Below are 16,159 nucleotides of genomic sequence, written 5' to 3'. Positions count from 1 at the left end.
TATCCTCTGGCTGCTTTTAGTATTTTTCTTTTTCACTGGTTTGGAGGAATTTCATGATGATGTGCTTCATGTAATTTTCTCCATGTTTCTATTGGGTTTGTTGAGCTTCCTGGATCTATGGCTTTATGCTTCCACCAAATTAGGAAATTTTATGGCCATTATTTTATTTATTTATGTAGAGACAAAGTTTTGCTCTTGTCATCTAGGCTGGAGTGCAGTGGCACAATGTCAGCTCACTGCAACCTCTGCCCCCTGGGTTCAAGTGATTCTCCTGCCTCAGCCTCCCCAGTAGCTGGGATTACAGGCATGCACCACCATGCCCGGCTAGTTTTTGTATTTTTAGTAGGGACAGGGTTTTACTATGTTGGCTAGGCTGGTCTTGAACTCCTGACCTCAGGTGATCCACCTGCTTCGGCCTCCCAAAGTGCTGGGATTACCGTGGTGAGCCACTGTGACCAGCCTACTATTATTTTTTCCAAAAGTTGTCTCTACCCTGCTATGCCCCTGATCCATGGCTCTCCAGTGAAAGGCACAATAGGCTGTTTGAAGTTGTCCCACAACTCAGGAGTGCTCTGTTATTTTCCCCATTTTTTTCTGTCCCCTTTTGGATAGTTTATATTGCTATGGCTTTGCGTCCACTAACGTTTTGTTCTGCAATGTCTATTTTGGTTTTAATCCCACCAGTGCATTTTCCATCTCAGGCATTGCATTTTTGTCTCTGGAAGTTGTCTGGGGCATTTTTACGTCTTTCATTCCTTGTCTTAACATGCTCCTGTTTTCTTCTATCTTTCTTAATAATGGCCATTCTGATGTCCTTGTCTACTTAGTAGACAATTATTCTACTACCTTGTGTCATTTCTGGGTCTGCTTCTACAGACTAACTTCCCTTCTCATTGTGTGGTGTATTTTCCTGTTTCTTTGCATGTTGGATTTTTTCTTTTTTTGAGACAGAGTCTCGCCCTGTTGCCCAGGCTAGAGCGCAGTGGTGAGATCTTGGCTCACGGTAACCTCCACCTCCCAGGTTCAAGTGATTCTCCTACCTCAGCCTCCCAAGTAGCTGGAATTACAGGCGTGTGCCACCATGCCCAGCTTATTTTTGTATTTTTAGTAGAGACGGGGTTTCACTGTGTTGGCCAGTCTGGTCTCTAACTCCTAGCCTCAACTGATCTGCCCGCCTCAGCCTCCCATAGTGGTTGGATTACATGCGTGATCCACTGACACTGGCCTCATGCTTGTTCTAAAAAAGACAAAACCAAATGTTTTTCCCTTACTTTTGAGTTTTTTTTTTTTTTTTTTTTGAGACAGAGTTTTGCTCTTGTTACCCAGGCTGGAGTGCAATGGCACGATCTCGGCTCACCGCAACCTCCGCCTCCTGGGTTCAAGCAATTCTCCTGCCTCAGCCTCCTGAGTAGCTGGGACTACAGGCACGCGCCACCATGCCCAGCTAATTTTTTGTAGTTTTAGTAGAGACGGGGTTTCACCATGTTGACCAGGATGGTCTTGATCTCTTGACCTTGTGATCCACCCGCCTCGGCCTCCCAAAGTGCTGGGATTACAGGCTTGAGCCACCGCGCCCGGCCTACTTTTGAGTTTTGTTCTGGATGCTATTAAAGTACCTGCAAGCATTTGGTCTTTTTGAGGCTTGACTTAGAGTTGTTAGGAAGGCACAGGGCAGTCTCTAGTCTAGAGCTAATCTAGCCTGGATATGGCATTAATATCCTTTTGAGTACTCTACCCTGTTCCCATGAATGATGTTTCTCCACACTTACTGCTGGGAATGTGACTTGCTTCCTGCTTTCTTCCAGTTTCGTCACACACAGGAGCCATCAGTCCTGAGCAGGGACCTTGAAGGGACACTGAGGCAGTTGCTAGTCCAGCACTCCAGCTGCCCTGGGCTCCGGGCATCTGTTCCGTCTCAGACATTACTATCCTGCACTGGCTGCTGTCTGACGTCTGCATATTTTGTCCTTTTTTTTTTCTTTAGTCATCTATGGCCAGTTTTCGTTGCTCCGCCACAGCTGGAAGAGCAACAAATATTTACTGCAAACATATATGGCAGGTACTGCTTTGGGCAAAGCTCCATCCCTCACAGAAGCGGTATCTCAGTTAGTACAGAGAATAAGTACATTTGCATATTTGCTTAAATATGCATTATATCCAGTGGTAAAAGTCAGGTAGAGCAAGAGGGGCAGTGAAGGAAGGGCCGTCTTACACATTAGGGTGCTGGGATGCTTCTCTGAGCTGAACCCGGGGGAGCTCTACGGACATCCAGAGGAAGAGCTCCCCAGGCAGAGGGAGTGAGCAGTGTGCAGGAGAAACACGCTGCGCATTCTTGGAACAGCAGGAAGGCCTGGCTGGGGCAGAGCAGCCCTTGGGATGGGGGAGAAGTGGTGAAGCCAGAGGCTATGGGGCCACAGGACATGCTTAGTCACTGGAGTGTTGGGACAGGGGAGTGACAGATCTGGCTGCTGTGTAAGAGCAGGCTGCCAGGTGCAGGGCAGAAGCAGGGGTCCAAGTAGTGCTATGTAGGGACCCTAAAGGGGAAGGAGGCAGGCTGGCCTGAGCACTGTGGTCCCTGGCAGGGATGCGGCCAGAGGATGTGAAGGGAAGAGCCGACAGGCCCGAGGGGACGGTAATAGTAGTAACAGAAATGAGGGCTTGGGTGGCGGTCTGTTGTGGACACCTGGAAGGAGTCAGCACATGGCTGACCGCGGCCACTTGCTGCTGGTGCTCCCAGCACAAAGTACCTGTCAGCTGCTGCACTCTTGGTAACAGAGTGGGGGTGGTCAAGGAGGTTCTCAGTGCAGGAAGACCCCGGCCAGTCCTCTGCAATCCCTTCTAAGCTGCCCCCTGGAACTTAACCATGCTGACCGCCTCTCTGAGGACCCCTCTACCCATCACATGGGCGTGGTATACCCTCGGCCCCAGAGCAGCAAATCCCACTCTGGGCCTGGCTCCAACCCTTCACCTGGGCACCACTGATTTTTCGCTAAGAATCAGCATCATTTGCCCCTCCATGTGCTTCCCAGGAACACCAAAGGCTCTTCTCAACTCTCCCCAGCACACGTTCCCACCTGCCCTCTGCCCCAAACAGCCTTTACTCTAGGCCAGAGCTTTTCACAGGGGCCGTGGCTCCCTGAGAGGGCTGGGATCCCTCAGTGGACTCATGTGGGGACCCAGCACTCAAGCAGCCTGCCCTCTTCCGTCCTCCAGGCCGCCCCCTATCCTGTCAACTCCTCTTCCTTCAAGGCCCCACACAAGCTACACTGACTCCAGAGGGAGCACGGCTGGGGCCACCTCCCCTGCTAGACCAAAGCTCCTGGAGGGCAGGGGCCTGACCATACAGCCGCCAAACAGGCAGAGTGGACACCACGATGTGATGGATCAGGCGTGCATGACAGTGGCATCTGGGTATGGTGTGGAAACGTCACCTCTGTCCGAGAGTGTGTAGTACACTGGCTGTGCACCCTGGAGCCAGACCTGGGTCCTTTCTCCCCATTTACCGCTGGGCGAGCTGGGGAGGAGTGTGTTGTGGGCTGAGCCTTCCCATCTGTAGAGTGGATCGAATGAGGGGCCTCACGTGATACACAGTGGGGTCTCTAGGAGCTGGCAGGTAGACAGCAGGGGTAGCAGGCCTCACCGACTGCCCTTTGGGCCCTACCAGGTGGATGTCCTCCAGCAGGTGGTGGGTCACAAACTCCACCCTCAAAAGTGCTGACACAGAGTCCTCTTGTGCAAATATAAAGAGGTTTATTCATTCTGTCATTAGGAGTACAAAATAGAACATGTAAAAGGCATCCCTCCCGCTCACCCCACAGTTCAGTGTGAACACCAAGCGTGCGTCCAGGGAAGGCTGCCGTGCATGGCGTGGCTCTCAGTGAAGGCAGCCGGCTTGAGCCAGCCTCAGGTCTCGAACATGGCACAGCTGGTGCACAGCACTTTCTCATACATGTCACTGCAGCTGCGACAGCGCCAGGGAGGGGAGAGAAAAGCTGTTGTCAGGGGCTGAATTGTGTCCATCCCCCACCCCATTCAAACGTCAAAGTTCTAACCCAGGACTCCTCAGGACATGACCTTGTCTGGTGACAGGACCACCACAGGCATAATCCGTCTAGATGATGGCGCTGACATAGGGGCCCTAATGCAACATGACCAGCATCCTAAAAACACTACCACGTGAAGAGAAAGACAGAGAAAGAAGACACGATACCGGGGGGCGGGGGGCTGTCTACAGGGAACACCGAGGACAACCAGCAGACCTCAGGAGACAGGCCCGGGACAGGTTTCCCACTGCAGCCTCAGAAGGAGCCAGCCCTGCCAACACCTTCCTCTCAGACCTCTGGCCTCCAAAACCACGTGACAGTACCTCTCTGCTAAGCCACCCGTTCTGTGGAACTCGGTTACAGCAGCCCTAGCTGATGCCCACTGCCGATGAACCCGTAAGGGGCCCAACCTGGGTTTCCAGTAGGATAGAAGCTCTCCAAAGACACCTCCAGATGACCTGCCAGAACTCACCGAACCACTGAGGCACATCAAACAGTGCTTTTCTTCTGACGCTTTTTTATTCTGATGTATCAAGACTCTAAGGGTAGGGCTGGGCATGGTAGCTCACACCTGTAACCTCAGCACTGGGAGGCTGAAGCTGGAGGATCACCTGAGGTTGGGAGTTCCCTGGCCAACATGGCAAAACCCCGTCTCTACTAAAAATACAAAAATTAGCTGGGCAAGGTGGTGTATGCCTGTAATCCCAGCTACTTGGAAGGCTGAGACAGAATTGCTTGAACCTGGGAGGTGGAGGTTGCAATGAGCTGAGGCTGCACCACTGCACTCCAGCCTGGGTGACAAAGCGAGACTCTGTCTCAAAAAAAAAAAAGCTCTAAGGGTAAAGGCCACAGAACCCCGCACAGCACAGGGAGAAACTGACTAGGAGAGATGCTTCAAGGAAACAAGATTGGCAACGGCTACGTCAAATACAAAAGGACCATGTAGTCACCAAGGCAGCCAGAACTGCTTGCCACCTGGTGTTGCGGAGTTTGCCAGCAGTGCTATGTGTGAGCCGTGATGACAGCCCCTCCCTGCCACCAGCAGCCAGCTGGAGAGCCCTGCAGAGGACAGGTCAGGCGTGGGCCAGTGCAGGCGGGATGCCGATGGCTGCTGGGCTGCGTCTGTGTTAAGCCAAAGCCATGTGAACAGATCCTTGTTTTCTGCCACTCACGTGACTCCTGGTCCTGAACCAGAAGATGGCAGGAGAGTGGGTACAAGACTGCGGGCGCCACAGGCCAGGCAGCCGGACCTCGGAATGCCACTTCTGACTTGTGACCTGGAACAAGTGATTTATTCGTGAAAGTGGGCAGAGCCCACCTCCTGTGCTGTGGCTGATAAAGGAGTGTGTCCACGGTGGGGACAGTGGTCCACTGAGGCAGCTCTTTGTGAACTCTACGGGTATGAGGGGAAGAAAGCGCAGAAAGTAGGCAGAGGCCAGAGGAAACACGCATGAGGGAGTCCCTCAAGGGTGGTGTGCAGGGCAAGAGGATGCCCAGCCACGTGGGGCTCTGGGACCCACCTCTCCGCTGAACTGTCCATGCTGTGTTCAATTCTGCCTTGGTGAGAGGGCCACCAGACACTGAGATGACCCTGCCCTTTTCAGTTTACACAGAAGTAGAAAAGAAGGGGAATTCAGTGGGTGAAAGGCAAAGACAGAGTATCCCACATTCATAGCTAGCCCTGCAGATGATTCCCAACCTGGATGGGGTATGTTCCCCACTCCTGTCCATACTGAAGCCATGGGAACTGACCACAGGCACGAGGTGCTTCCCCCTAGTGCTGCTCACCCCTGCCCAGGGCTCTGTGTCTCCAGTGAGTCTGGGCCTCTGCCCCAACTGAAGAAAGACTCAAGAGAAAAGACTCGAGATGTGACACGTGGTTTCTATTTTAGATGGACAATTTCAGACATTGTTGGGACTAAGCTTGCTTTGGGTCTACAGAGCCAGTTGCACATGTGTCTGGATCAAGTAATCTTTCTCACGGGGCAGAGCAAACAGGCTCCCACTGTCCACTCCCACCTACCAGTAGCCCAGGGGCTAAGAACGCCCCTCCCCACCTTAGGAGTAAGGACAGGATCCAGCCAGCTGCAGCAAACCCACCCACAAATGGGAGACTATGCAAATACTCCACTTCCTGCCTGAGGGCACCCATAGCCAAACAGCACACGTGACTGTGGTGAGCGGCAGTGTGTACCTGCTGTCACCAACCAGTGACAACCAATGGACGGTGAGCCATTATTCAGGAAGAATGCCTATGAGAAGGTGCTGGCTTGCTAAGTCCTAAAGGGGTTCCGGGGGCAGCTCAAAGACCAGGACAGGAAGTGGCTGAAGACAGGGACCAGAGCCAGATACAGAGCAGGTCATCTGTGAGGTCCGGCTTTCCCTTAGAGAGGATTACTAGCCACTAAGGTTGGGCCAAGCATCTATTGCTACCATGTCCTGTTAGGCAATGCCCGATGGCACTTGGTCAGGGGCCAAACATGTGGGTGCTCTGGGCCCTTCCCCACATGGGTGACCCACTCACCCCCTGTCATGGCTTGCTGGGGCTATAGGATCTCAGCAGCTCCAGGGACTGAAGTACTTACTCCACGAGGCCACACAGGGTACAAGCCACAGCGCCACAGCCCCAGCAGGTGCGCACACACCGCCCACACAGGGCTCGCTCACACTGGCCGCAGATCGCCTTCCCATCCACGGCTCGCACACATGAGGAGCAGGCGATGGACGCTACCCCGGATGGGTCTGTGAGGATGAAATGCCATGCTGTCAGCCTGGAAGGAGACTGGAGATTCTGGGACTGCAGGGCTACCTGCCTCCACGCACACTTGAGGGCAGAGGGCTCCGACCTGCCTACCCCATCCCCACCTACATTAGATCCTTCCGACAACCCATGAGCCTGGTACAGCACACAGGACCCCCATTTTACTAGAGAGAGATCCACGGTGAGAGATGCCTGTAGGTGACTCCAAGTTCAGTACTCCTTCCCTTACCAGGTCCCTCTGCTACCTGGAGAGGCCAGTGCTGGAAGGATCGCTCTTCCCCTGTTCCTGTCAGAATGCCATGCATCCCATCTGGGTCTCAGTGTGGCCCACTGCCTCACTGGTTGACAAAGAGGTGCCTGGGCTCCTCCCGGACATACCAAGCAGACTTGCAGGCAGGGTTGGGGACTGCCTTTCTAACAGGCAACACAGGTGATGGTGTGAGACCCACACTGCACAGGGATGGGACCGGCGTGTTTCCAGCCACGTGGGACTATCTGAGAGGGCTGTAGGCAAAAACAGACGCGACACCCGGGGAGTCTGCTGCTGTTCTGGTCCAGTAGTTAGAAGCTGTTTAACAACTTCCAGTCTTGGATGTGAAACCTCCCAATAACAGGAACCTTCTGAGCCAGAAGGCCAAGCTCTGGGTCAGACTCCTGCTTGCCCAGGGAGGAAAAGCCTGAGCTTGCAAATGAAGAAAAAATGCTTATGCTGCCACCTGCCCTCAGTGCCACAGCCACGAAGGGCTGCCAGTGCCACTCACCAGCTTCAGAGGCCTGCCCAAGGCTCCTGATCAGGCGGCCATCTGGTCCAATCAGCATCTGCCCACGTGCAGCCCTCGGGGCCCCTGCAGGGCCAGGCTTTGGGGACTCTGGTAGGTGAACAACGGCACAGCCTTCATCCCATACATGGTCCAGGTAGGCCTGGGCCCCGAGGAAGAGCAGTCGCTTGGTCTTCTCTAGGGGAAGACAAATCATTCTCACGTCCTTCACTGTGTACCAACGGAGCCTCTGCATGGCCACTGAGTCTTTCCAGCCTCACATGGACCCCTTCATCCTACTGTGTGCCCTCTGTCACCCAGTAATCCATGCTGTGTCCTGGCAAGCTGGGTCTTGCTCTGCCTCTACACTGAGAATGCTCGTGCCTCCCTTCCTTACCTGGCTTGGCTGTCATCTACTCCAGAAGACTCTGGCCCTGCAGCCCCACGTGTGTCCGATACAAGCGTTCACTTTTCTACCGCTCTGCTCATTTTCTGCAATTCACAGCCGGCCTTGCCTCACTGAGCTTGTTCCCCCTTCTCCCTTTCCTACTTCCCCAGCACTCCCCACCCGGAAAGCAGTCTCTGTGGAATGCACAGAGGAAGCTCTGCACTGTGGAACACTAATTCACAAATCTTGCCCCCTGCCTAGGAAGCAGCCAGAGGTTCCGAGCTGAGCCTGCAGCCTCCAGCCAGCACACACCCTCCTCACCTGCTACAGAGTTGCTGGCAAGACAAGCATCCCAGAACCTTCCAGACCTCTTGGTGTAGAACACACATGCATCCCTGGGAGCTGAAGTGGCTGCTCAGGATCCAGAGCAGTGGTTTTCCATCAGGCCACAGTTCAGTCACCTCTGGAGCTTCGAAAACTCAGATGCCCAGGGCCAGACCCAGAAATGCCTTGTTTTTTTGTTTTCCACCTCATCGTAACACAGTTAAAGGCAGAGATCCCAGAAACTCTACGTGGCTCTACATGAAATGGGCAGCAATAATAGTGACAGGGTAACTCAAATGGAGTGGCCGATTACAGCCCACAGCACCCTGCACCTCCTCCTCCTGGCCCCCCACACCTTTCCCATCTATAATGAGAAGGGAATGGGAGGTGGTGAGGCTAACCCCTTGTCCTCAAGGCCTTGTGGATGATTCAAGGTTAAGAGATCAGGGTGACAGCTGTGGCCTGGAATTTGGAAATTGACACACAGTTCAAAGTATGTGTCCTGCACTTGCCATGGAAGGCTCACTGCACCCAGCAGCCCTCCCTAACCCGACCCTGTGAGTGGCACACATCTGCCAATGCCCCGGTCATGGCACTTGGGAGAGTAAAGAGCTAGACTGACCCAGGCCCCATTTCCATCTTCCTCTTGCCTACACAGTTTGAATTTTTCAACTGTCCTGAGAGAGGGCACACACTTGTGGTCCAGCCACAGTTCCCACTGCATTATTCCCCCTACCTCCGCATGGCCGGAGACAGCACTTGCATTCACAGCCGCAGCACACCTGCGACAAGGCACAGAGGAGCCTCAGGAGGGGAAGTCCTTCCCTCACCTCCAGAGCACAAGCAGTACCACGAAAATCACACGCCTCCAGTCACTCTCTAACTGCTCTACAGGGGCAGACCTTGTGCCCCAAACACTAGGCAAGGTAAGCGCCACTTCGTACCTGCCCCAGGGTGTTAATCACCCTAGTGATTAATGATCACTGACCATTAAGATCATTTTTCTTGATGATCAAGAACGCCTTGAACACGCCTGAAATCTACAGGAGAAAACCAGAGAAGGCCTGGGAGCTCACTGCCCTCCCATCCCACCCAGAGCTGGATATGCCAGCCATACGGAGTCCTGTTTCGCTCTCCTGCCTGGTCTCTGCCTCGGCTGACCCCTCTGCCTGGCTAACACCTACTCTTCCCACAGGATGCGGCTCAGACTGTTCTTCCAAGAGGACTTCTGTGCCATCCCTGCAGGTGCGCCTGTCCTGATCACCTGTGGTGAGTCCTTCTCCTGCTGGTCTCCCCCACTAGGCTGGGGAGCTCGGGAGACCGGGGCACATCTGTCTTGTCTGCCTCTGGTCTCCCGGGGCAGCCGCAGCGTCTGGCAGGAGGTGGGGGGCGCCTCTCCCAGGGCATCCAGCACGGGGCAGTCCTGAGGAAGCGCCAGGCAGGTGCCGCTGACTGCGGGGCGGCGACTAACCGGGCTCGCGGAGAAGGGCGCGGTGGCTCAGGACAGAGACCCTTTACTGTACTCTCAGGCCGATGGACAGGGTGGGTGAACGCTGAGGTCCTCACGTCCCCCTCACCGACCCAGCCCTGGTCGTGGGCAGCTTGTGTCCCCGGGGCCTCCCAGCTTCCGAGAGCGCGGGGCCGGGAAGCAGGGCCCTCGGGACCCCCGCTCAAGCCTCAGACGGGACGCTGAGGCCAGGACCGTTCCAGGCCCGACGCAGCGGACCCTCAGCAGTCCGCCCGGCACTCACCGAAGACCTCCTGCGAGTAGCGCTCAGCGCACACGCCGCGGCTCAGCTCCCTCTGGCCCACGCGCACTTTGAGCTGTAGCGGGGCCGCGTCCCCGAAGGGGCAGCCCCGCTTGGGCATCGCCACGGGCCGGGAGCTACGCAGCTCCGCCGCCGCCAGCCCCCTACCGCCGACGCCGTGACGTCACAGCCGCGCGCCCATCCGCGGACGTGAGCGAATTTGAGGGCGAGAGAGCGACGCAGCGCGTGATAGGCTGCGGGCGAGGTAGGAGGCGGGGCTCCTGCGCAGAGCGGCGCGGGATAGGCCGAGGGTGAGATCGGGGGTGGGACTCGTGCGTCGGTGATCATGACTGCGCGGCGCGGGAAAGGCCCAGGGGCCAGGTTGAGGCTCAGAGTGGGCGGGTCCGTAGGAGGGATTTGTGCGCACGCGGCTCAGGATAGGCGGGAGGAGAGACTAGGGGCGGGGTTCCTGTGCGGCGCGAAGCGAGGTAGCCTGGGAGACAGGTCAGGGGCGGGATTTTGCCGTGCGGGAAGAGCCAGCGGGAGAGGCTGAGGGTCAGGACAGAGCCGCGAAGTCGGAGACAGTAAGGGGCGGAGCTTCTGCATCGGGGGCAGGCCTCGTTTGAGGATCGGCGTGGGATAGGCCAGGGCGACGTCGGGGGCGGGTCCGGTTTGAGGAACGGCGCAGGATAGGCCAGAGCGACGTCGGGGCGGGCCGGGTAGGTGGCGGGATTCCTGTCCGCTTTTGTTTGGTAACTAAACAGGTGGACACTGGTTATATGTCCTCATTTGCTTCCCCCAAGTTCGGGGCGGCCCGCTTTTTTCTAGTTTTTTCCTTTTAGAGACTGGGTCTCGCTCTGTCACCCAGACTGGAGTGCGGTGGCAAAGTCTCGGCTCACTGCAGCCTCCGCCCTCCGGGCTCAGGCGATCCTCCCGCCTCGGCCTCCCGGTAGCTGGGCCCGCAGGCGCGCCCGGCTGACTTTTGGTTTTGGGTAGGAGCGGGGTCTCACGGTGTGGCCCCGGCTGGTCCCGCCGCTCGCCGTGGCGGTCCCCGCCTTCCGGAAGTACAGGCGTGAGGGGGCTGCGCCCCGAGGGCCGCGCGCGGCTGCCGAGCGCTCCCGGGCGCTGGTTGTGTGCTCCGCTGTGTGGAAAATGTTCTTGCACAGCGGGTCCGTCCGACTCGGGGTGCCCAGGCCGCGCGGTGCACCCGCGTTGTCCCTTGTCCGGGGTTCCGCTCACCACAGGCCGCTCTGCTCTGCGCTGCCCCGGCGGGTGCAGAACCGCCGCGTCCCGTGGCGTGGGCTTCGCGCTGGGCTGTGTTCTCGCGGCTCCGTCTGCGCCGCCTCCGGGGTGAGGAGCTGACGCCTGGAGCCCTGCACACCCGCCCCGCGTGACACCCGCCCCGCGTGACACCCGCCCCGCGTGACACCCGCCCCGCGTGACACCCGCCCCGCGTGACACCCGCCCCGCGTGACACCCGCGTCGCAGCTGCGCAGACCCCCTCGGAGGCAGCGCACTCCCTCCTGGCCACGGGCGCCGGCCTCCGGGTCCGAGGTCCTTTGCCTTCTCCTGCCACGCGGGGTTCCCTGCGGCGGGGGACGGGAGGCCGTGTCAGGACGGGATCCGGCGTTCTTGGCTCTTCCTGGCCACGTCGAATTTGTTGTTTTAGGGAAATGACTTGAAAGTTGCTCAGTTGGAGTCACTTCTGACCAAACACACATTTGGTTTATCCCGGAAATAGATGAAGAGGAGGATTGTTTCAAATGTTTCAGGTCGTGAGGATTTTTTTTTTTTTAATTTATTTTATTGCATTTTCGGTTTTGGGGTACATGTGAAGAACATGCAAGATTGTTGCGTAGGCACACACGTGGCAGTGTGATCTGCTGCCTTCCTGTGTTCACACTGGAAACTGCCCTTCTCATCAGCATCGTGTTCAGAGGCGGAACACCGGGCAGTTTGTGGAGCGGGGCTGTCCCCCAGGCCGCGTGCGTGGGCGAAACCCGAATTATTGGCCTGGCTGACTGCACCGACGCAGTGCTCAGAGCCAGAGCCTCTTGTCTCTGGTCCACGTGGAAGTGACTGAATTGATGCTAGGGAGAAGTACTTCCCCTCTGCGCTGGTGTCTGCTTACCCCGTGAAATTCCCGCAGACGCCCCGCGGCACTGCCTGCCGGGCTTCCATCCTGAGATGGAAGGGAAACGATGACAACTTGTGTTCCAGTGGAAGAGTTAGCAGCTACTACAGAACAGAGGTTTGAAAACCTATTTTGAAGCCCTCAAATTTCAATTTAAATGATTTGACTGAGAGGGCCCTGTGTAGATGTGAGGGCAGAGAGGAGAAAGCCCTCAGCCCCTCTCCCCAGGAGCTTACCCTGCCTCGGGGGCTCCCCCTTTGTTCCGCTTGCTATGTCATGAAAGGTGACTGTGTTGCTGAGACTCGGAAGTGCCCGTGGCCTGGGGCAGGGCCGTGCAGTTGCAGTGTGCTTCCTGTCGCTCACCTCACTGAGGGCCGTTCTTGGCACTGTCTCAAAAAGTTTGCTTGCATCCCTGGAGTCACAGGAATCTCATAACCCAGCTCTGCTGCTGGGCCACTGCCTGTTGAACTTAACCCCGCCAGACTGGTCTCTCTGTAGGATCCCCTGTCTTTGAAAGGATGCTGGAAGGGCAGCTGTTTCTCTAAACTTACTCCAGTCTCTGAGAAGATACTTAAGGAGACTACGCGGCGTTCTGGTGAGCACTGGCCACCGTCAGCTCTATGCAGCTGTGGTCAGTTAAGATGCGGTGTAGCCAATCAAATGAAATTCTGAGGGTGATGACCAAGTGTGTCCAACTAGAATGAAGAGGGGTTGCTGGCAGGGCTCCATCATCGTGGGGGACAAGGAGTCAGCTCCGGGTTAACCCAGGTGGGTCCTGCCCAGGTAACAGCACTACAGTGTCATTTGCTTAATGTGTTTAGTTTTTAAAAACATATTTAATGCACTTGGTCTCTTTTATGGGCTTGTTCTATTTAACTTTCCAAGTTAACACAAGGCTTGGCTTTGTGACCTCAAGATCCTCCAGATTGCTGTCATGGTGAAGTGTTATATTTCAGTGAAAGCAATAAAGACAAAGGCAAATCAATCATGTAATGACCACTTCATTCGGTGGCCATTGGAGATGTTTATTAGTGGGACACTGCTCCGGCTGGACACGCAACCATGTGACACTAACGTGTCATAGAAGGTCTCTGCTTTGAGTACTTTGGCTCATTTTAAATAGCAGAATTTAAAAAAATATACACAAGGCTGGCTTTCCAATGTTTAAAATCATTGTAGAAACCACCAGGTTGAACAGAAATCTAAAAGTTCAGAAAATGGTTTTCCTGCTTTGGTGTTGGTTGTGACGGCCGAGGAACGTGATTGCCACTGTTTACACAAGTCCAGATGCTGCCAGGGACAGTTGGGATCAGCTGTCTGTGACTAAAACAGCTGAATCATTGACTCTCTTGACTTGCCAACACCAACCCATTTGACTGAAAGAGCGAAAAAGACTGTTACGATGCACACTGGTGCAGAAAGCTCAGAGATGTTCTTGAGTGTCATGTCTGTCTCTGCAGTTCATCTGGTAGAAGGGGCTATTTCTCTCCAGATGGAGATGCTTCTCATTTTTAAGTTATGAAGGTAGCAGATGTGGGATCCTCCTGTAGCCAAAAACAGGAGTCTCTTCCCTTCTCCCTCCCTCCTGCCCCTTGGAAATGGCAGCCTTAGTTACTTAGTGACTCTTGCAGGCCCTTTCTCTGTCGGTGCAAATGCCCCTGGCCTGTGAGAGTAAACACGTATGATACACTCAAATGGCCAGGCTGTGTCCCACCTGTGGTTCTGGATGCTAAGAGGCCAGGGTTCCTGGCAAGGTCATACCCACACCCTACCCGGGAGCAGCACTGCCCCGAGTCCTCCTCCCCTCTTGCCATCTGGTATATTCACTTGGTGACCACACTTGGTTTTCTTGTTGCTTGCCAAGCCCTGCGCCCTGTGGGCCCCTTGGAGCATCCAGGGTGCAGGGAGGGTGGCTGGGGAGGCAAGGCACTCACCTGCGACTCCCACGTGATTCTCCACAAAGCGGATGTAGTTCTGGGCCTGCGGGGGCAGATCCTCCCATCTCCTGGCGCCTGTGGTGTCTGCTTTCCAGCCAGGCAGTGTTTCATATTCGACTTCAACCTTCTGAAGCATCTCCTGGTTAGCTGGGGAAGCACACAGGAGATCAGCAGGGCCCGCAGACCTCTCTCCTGTCGCCAGGGAAGCAGATATTTGGTGACACAGCCACCCCCTCCAAGGCCTCCTTGCCCAGGGACTCGGCAGTGGGGAGGGCAGCAAGTGGGCAAATGGCCCAGTTTGATTTTTCTCAGTGTTGGATGACGAACAGGGGACAGCAGTGAGACTCAGACACTGACTATAAGCCTTCCAGACCAGGGGACATGACACATGTGTGCTGCCCATTCTGCCAGAACCTCCACTGTGCCATCAGCTGAGGCACTCCAAGCCTTGGCTTGGAATTTCTAAGAGACTCTAGAATCCTGAAGCACTAAGGGATCCTGAAGCATCTATGTCCTCCCACTCCAAGAGCATCAGCTCCCAGAGGCCAGAGACCCCCGCTCCATGCGGGACTCTGTGGCTCACGGTAGAAGCCAACCTCCCTTACCAATGGAAGATGCTGGAATACGGGTTCTCGCTGCAAGTGTTTTTGAGCCTCAGAGGCAGGCAGTGTTTGCATGCCCCTTCCCCCAGGACCCTGGACCACCATGAGGAGACCTTGCAGGCCTCAGTAGTGCATCCTCTCAAAGGTCAAGGGTCAGGAGGGTCAGGGACACTGCCTGCAAGGACATAGATGGCTCCTGGAGCCAGTGGCCCTCTGTGGTCTACACAGATCTGCCGAGCGGAGAGCAGCCAGGCAGCTCACCCAGGGCGCTGGGGAGGAAGCCATTGTGGGGAGCAGGGTCAGGACATGACCCTGGACAGAGGTCAAGGTGGCGCATGACACTGAAATCCAGGAAAATGGCATCTCCTTCATGCTTTCCAAAGAAGGTGCACAGGAGCAGGGATCCTGGTTAGGTCTTAAAAATCTCACCACAAAGCACATTTTCTCAGATGAAATAGTCGTCCTGTACATCTGCATAGAGCTTTAGGTTTTCCAGAGCCTACCGCATCCACTAACTTCTACGAGCCTCCCGTGGCTCCTGCAGGTGGACCTTTTCCTCAGGGCAGCTGAAGGTCCCCCAGGGTCCCAGGCAAGTAGTCTGTCTCCCTGAGCCATTCCTAAACCACTGGAAGGCACCTGCAGCCACCCTGATGCCCGGCCAGGCCTCCTGGGGAACGTTGCGGGGAGACGCCCGGGAGAGACGGAAGCCATGATGGAGGCTGGTCACCAGAGACAAGCTGCTTGCCCTGTGTCCTGTGAATGTGGGAACTCACCTCTCATCTCTGAGGAATCACAGGTCCTGTCTATTCCAATGCCCATGAAAAGGCCCAACAGGCAGAACTGCTGCCCTACTTCACATACCTGGGAAATAGGGAATCCTTTTCCCATTCAACTTGTATGAGATGCCGACTTTAATCTCGCCCAGCACGTCCAGGATGTCCAGCTTTGTCAGGGCCAGCCTGTGGAAAGCCAAGGGGCCAGGTGAACCCAAGAAGTGGCCAGCAATGCTGGGGTCTCTTCCATTCACTCTTCGCCTCTGTTATTTATAGTAGGGTCTCCAGTCCCTGGGCTGCGGACCGGTACTGGTTGGTGGCCTGTTGGAACTGGGCTGCATAGCAGATGAGTGGTGGGTGAGCTGGCGCTATGGCCTGAGCGCCACCTCCTATCAGACCATGGGCCCGAACCCTGCTGTGAATTGTGAGGGATCTAGGCTGTGTGCTGCTTATGAGAATCTAATGCCTGATGATCTGAGGTGGGACAGTTTCAGCCCCAAACCATCCACTGCCACACCCCTGCTAACTGCTCAGTCCGTGGGAAAATCATCTTCCACAAAACTGGTCCCTGGTGCCAAAAAGGTCAGGGACTGCTGATTTACACTGAGTAGAAAAGAAAGATTAGGTGATCACAAAAAACGTGCCGTCGGCAAACATGCCAGAGGGTGGGAGCTTCTGCTGGCGCCCTGCA

The 16,159-nt window shown here is 55.6% G+C and overlaps 2 protein-coding genes across 3 annotated transcripts in view; both read right to left on the bottom strand.

Moving 5' to 3' along the window:
* Positions 1-3,728: 3,728 nt before the first annotated feature.
* On the bottom strand, positions 3,729-10,572 carry SIVA1 (SIVA1 apoptosis inducing factor). 2 transcript variants are annotated; one of them, XM_017505401.1, is made up of 4 exons: positions 10,026-10,572; positions 7,566-7,760; positions 6,629-6,785; positions 3,729-3,961 (listed from the first exon to the last, which is right to left on the bottom strand). In XM_017505401.1, exons 1-4 carry the CDS (start codon positions 10,141-10,143, stop codon positions 3,904-3,906), a joined length of 528 nt encoding a protein of 175 aa, XP_017360890.1. In that variant the 5' UTR covers positions 10,144-10,572; the 3' UTR covers positions 3,729-3,903. The 2 variants fall into 2 exon arrangements, with proteins under 2 accessions (XP_017360890.1, XP_037586176.1); XM_037730248.1 differs by lacking the exon at positions 3,729-3,961 and adding an exon at positions 4,847-5,639.
* A 2,565-nt stretch (positions 10,573-13,137) lies between these two features.
* ADSS1 (adenylosuccinate synthase 1) overlaps positions 13,138-16,159 on the bottom strand; it is a 21,107-nt gene continuing 18,085 nt past the window's right edge. Inside the window, exons 11-13 of the mRNA XM_017505400.2 lie at positions 15,557-15,654; positions 14,091-14,240; positions 13,138-13,532 (exon numbers count right to left, since the gene is read on the bottom strand). Of these exons, the coding sequence (XP_017360889.1) occupies positions 13,480-13,532; positions 14,091-14,240; positions 15,557-15,654 (301 nt within the window). The 3' untranslated portion in view covers positions 13,138-13,479. The remainder of the gene's footprint in view (positions 13,533-14,090; positions 14,241-15,556; positions 15,655-16,159) is intronic.

The sequence above is a fragment of the Cebus imitator genome, unplaced genomic scaffold (assembly GCF_001604975.1).
Source record: "Cebus imitator isolate Cc_AM_T3 unplaced genomic scaffold, Cebus_imitator-1.0 Scaffold338, whole genome shotgun sequence".
In the NCBI taxonomy this organism is placed as follows: Eukaryota; Metazoa; Chordata; class Mammalia; order Primates; family Cebidae; genus Cebus; species Cebus imitator.
This window is presented reverse-complemented; position numbering and strand designations above follow the sequence as displayed.

Coding starts and splice junctions, on each gene's coding strand:
- SIVA1 (XM_017505401.1), bottom strand. CDS start 10,143: ATGCCCAAGCGGGGCTGCCCCTTCGGGGACGCGGCCCCGCTACAGCTC. Junction 7,761..10,025: donor CTACTCGCAGGAGGTCTTCG/GTGAGTGCCGGG, acceptor GTCTTCCCCTAG/AGAAGACCAAGCGACTGCTC. Junction 3,962..6,628: donor ACCCTGTGTGGCCTCGTGGA/GTAAGTACTTCA, acceptor GCGCTGTCGCAG/CTGCAGTGACATGTATGAGA.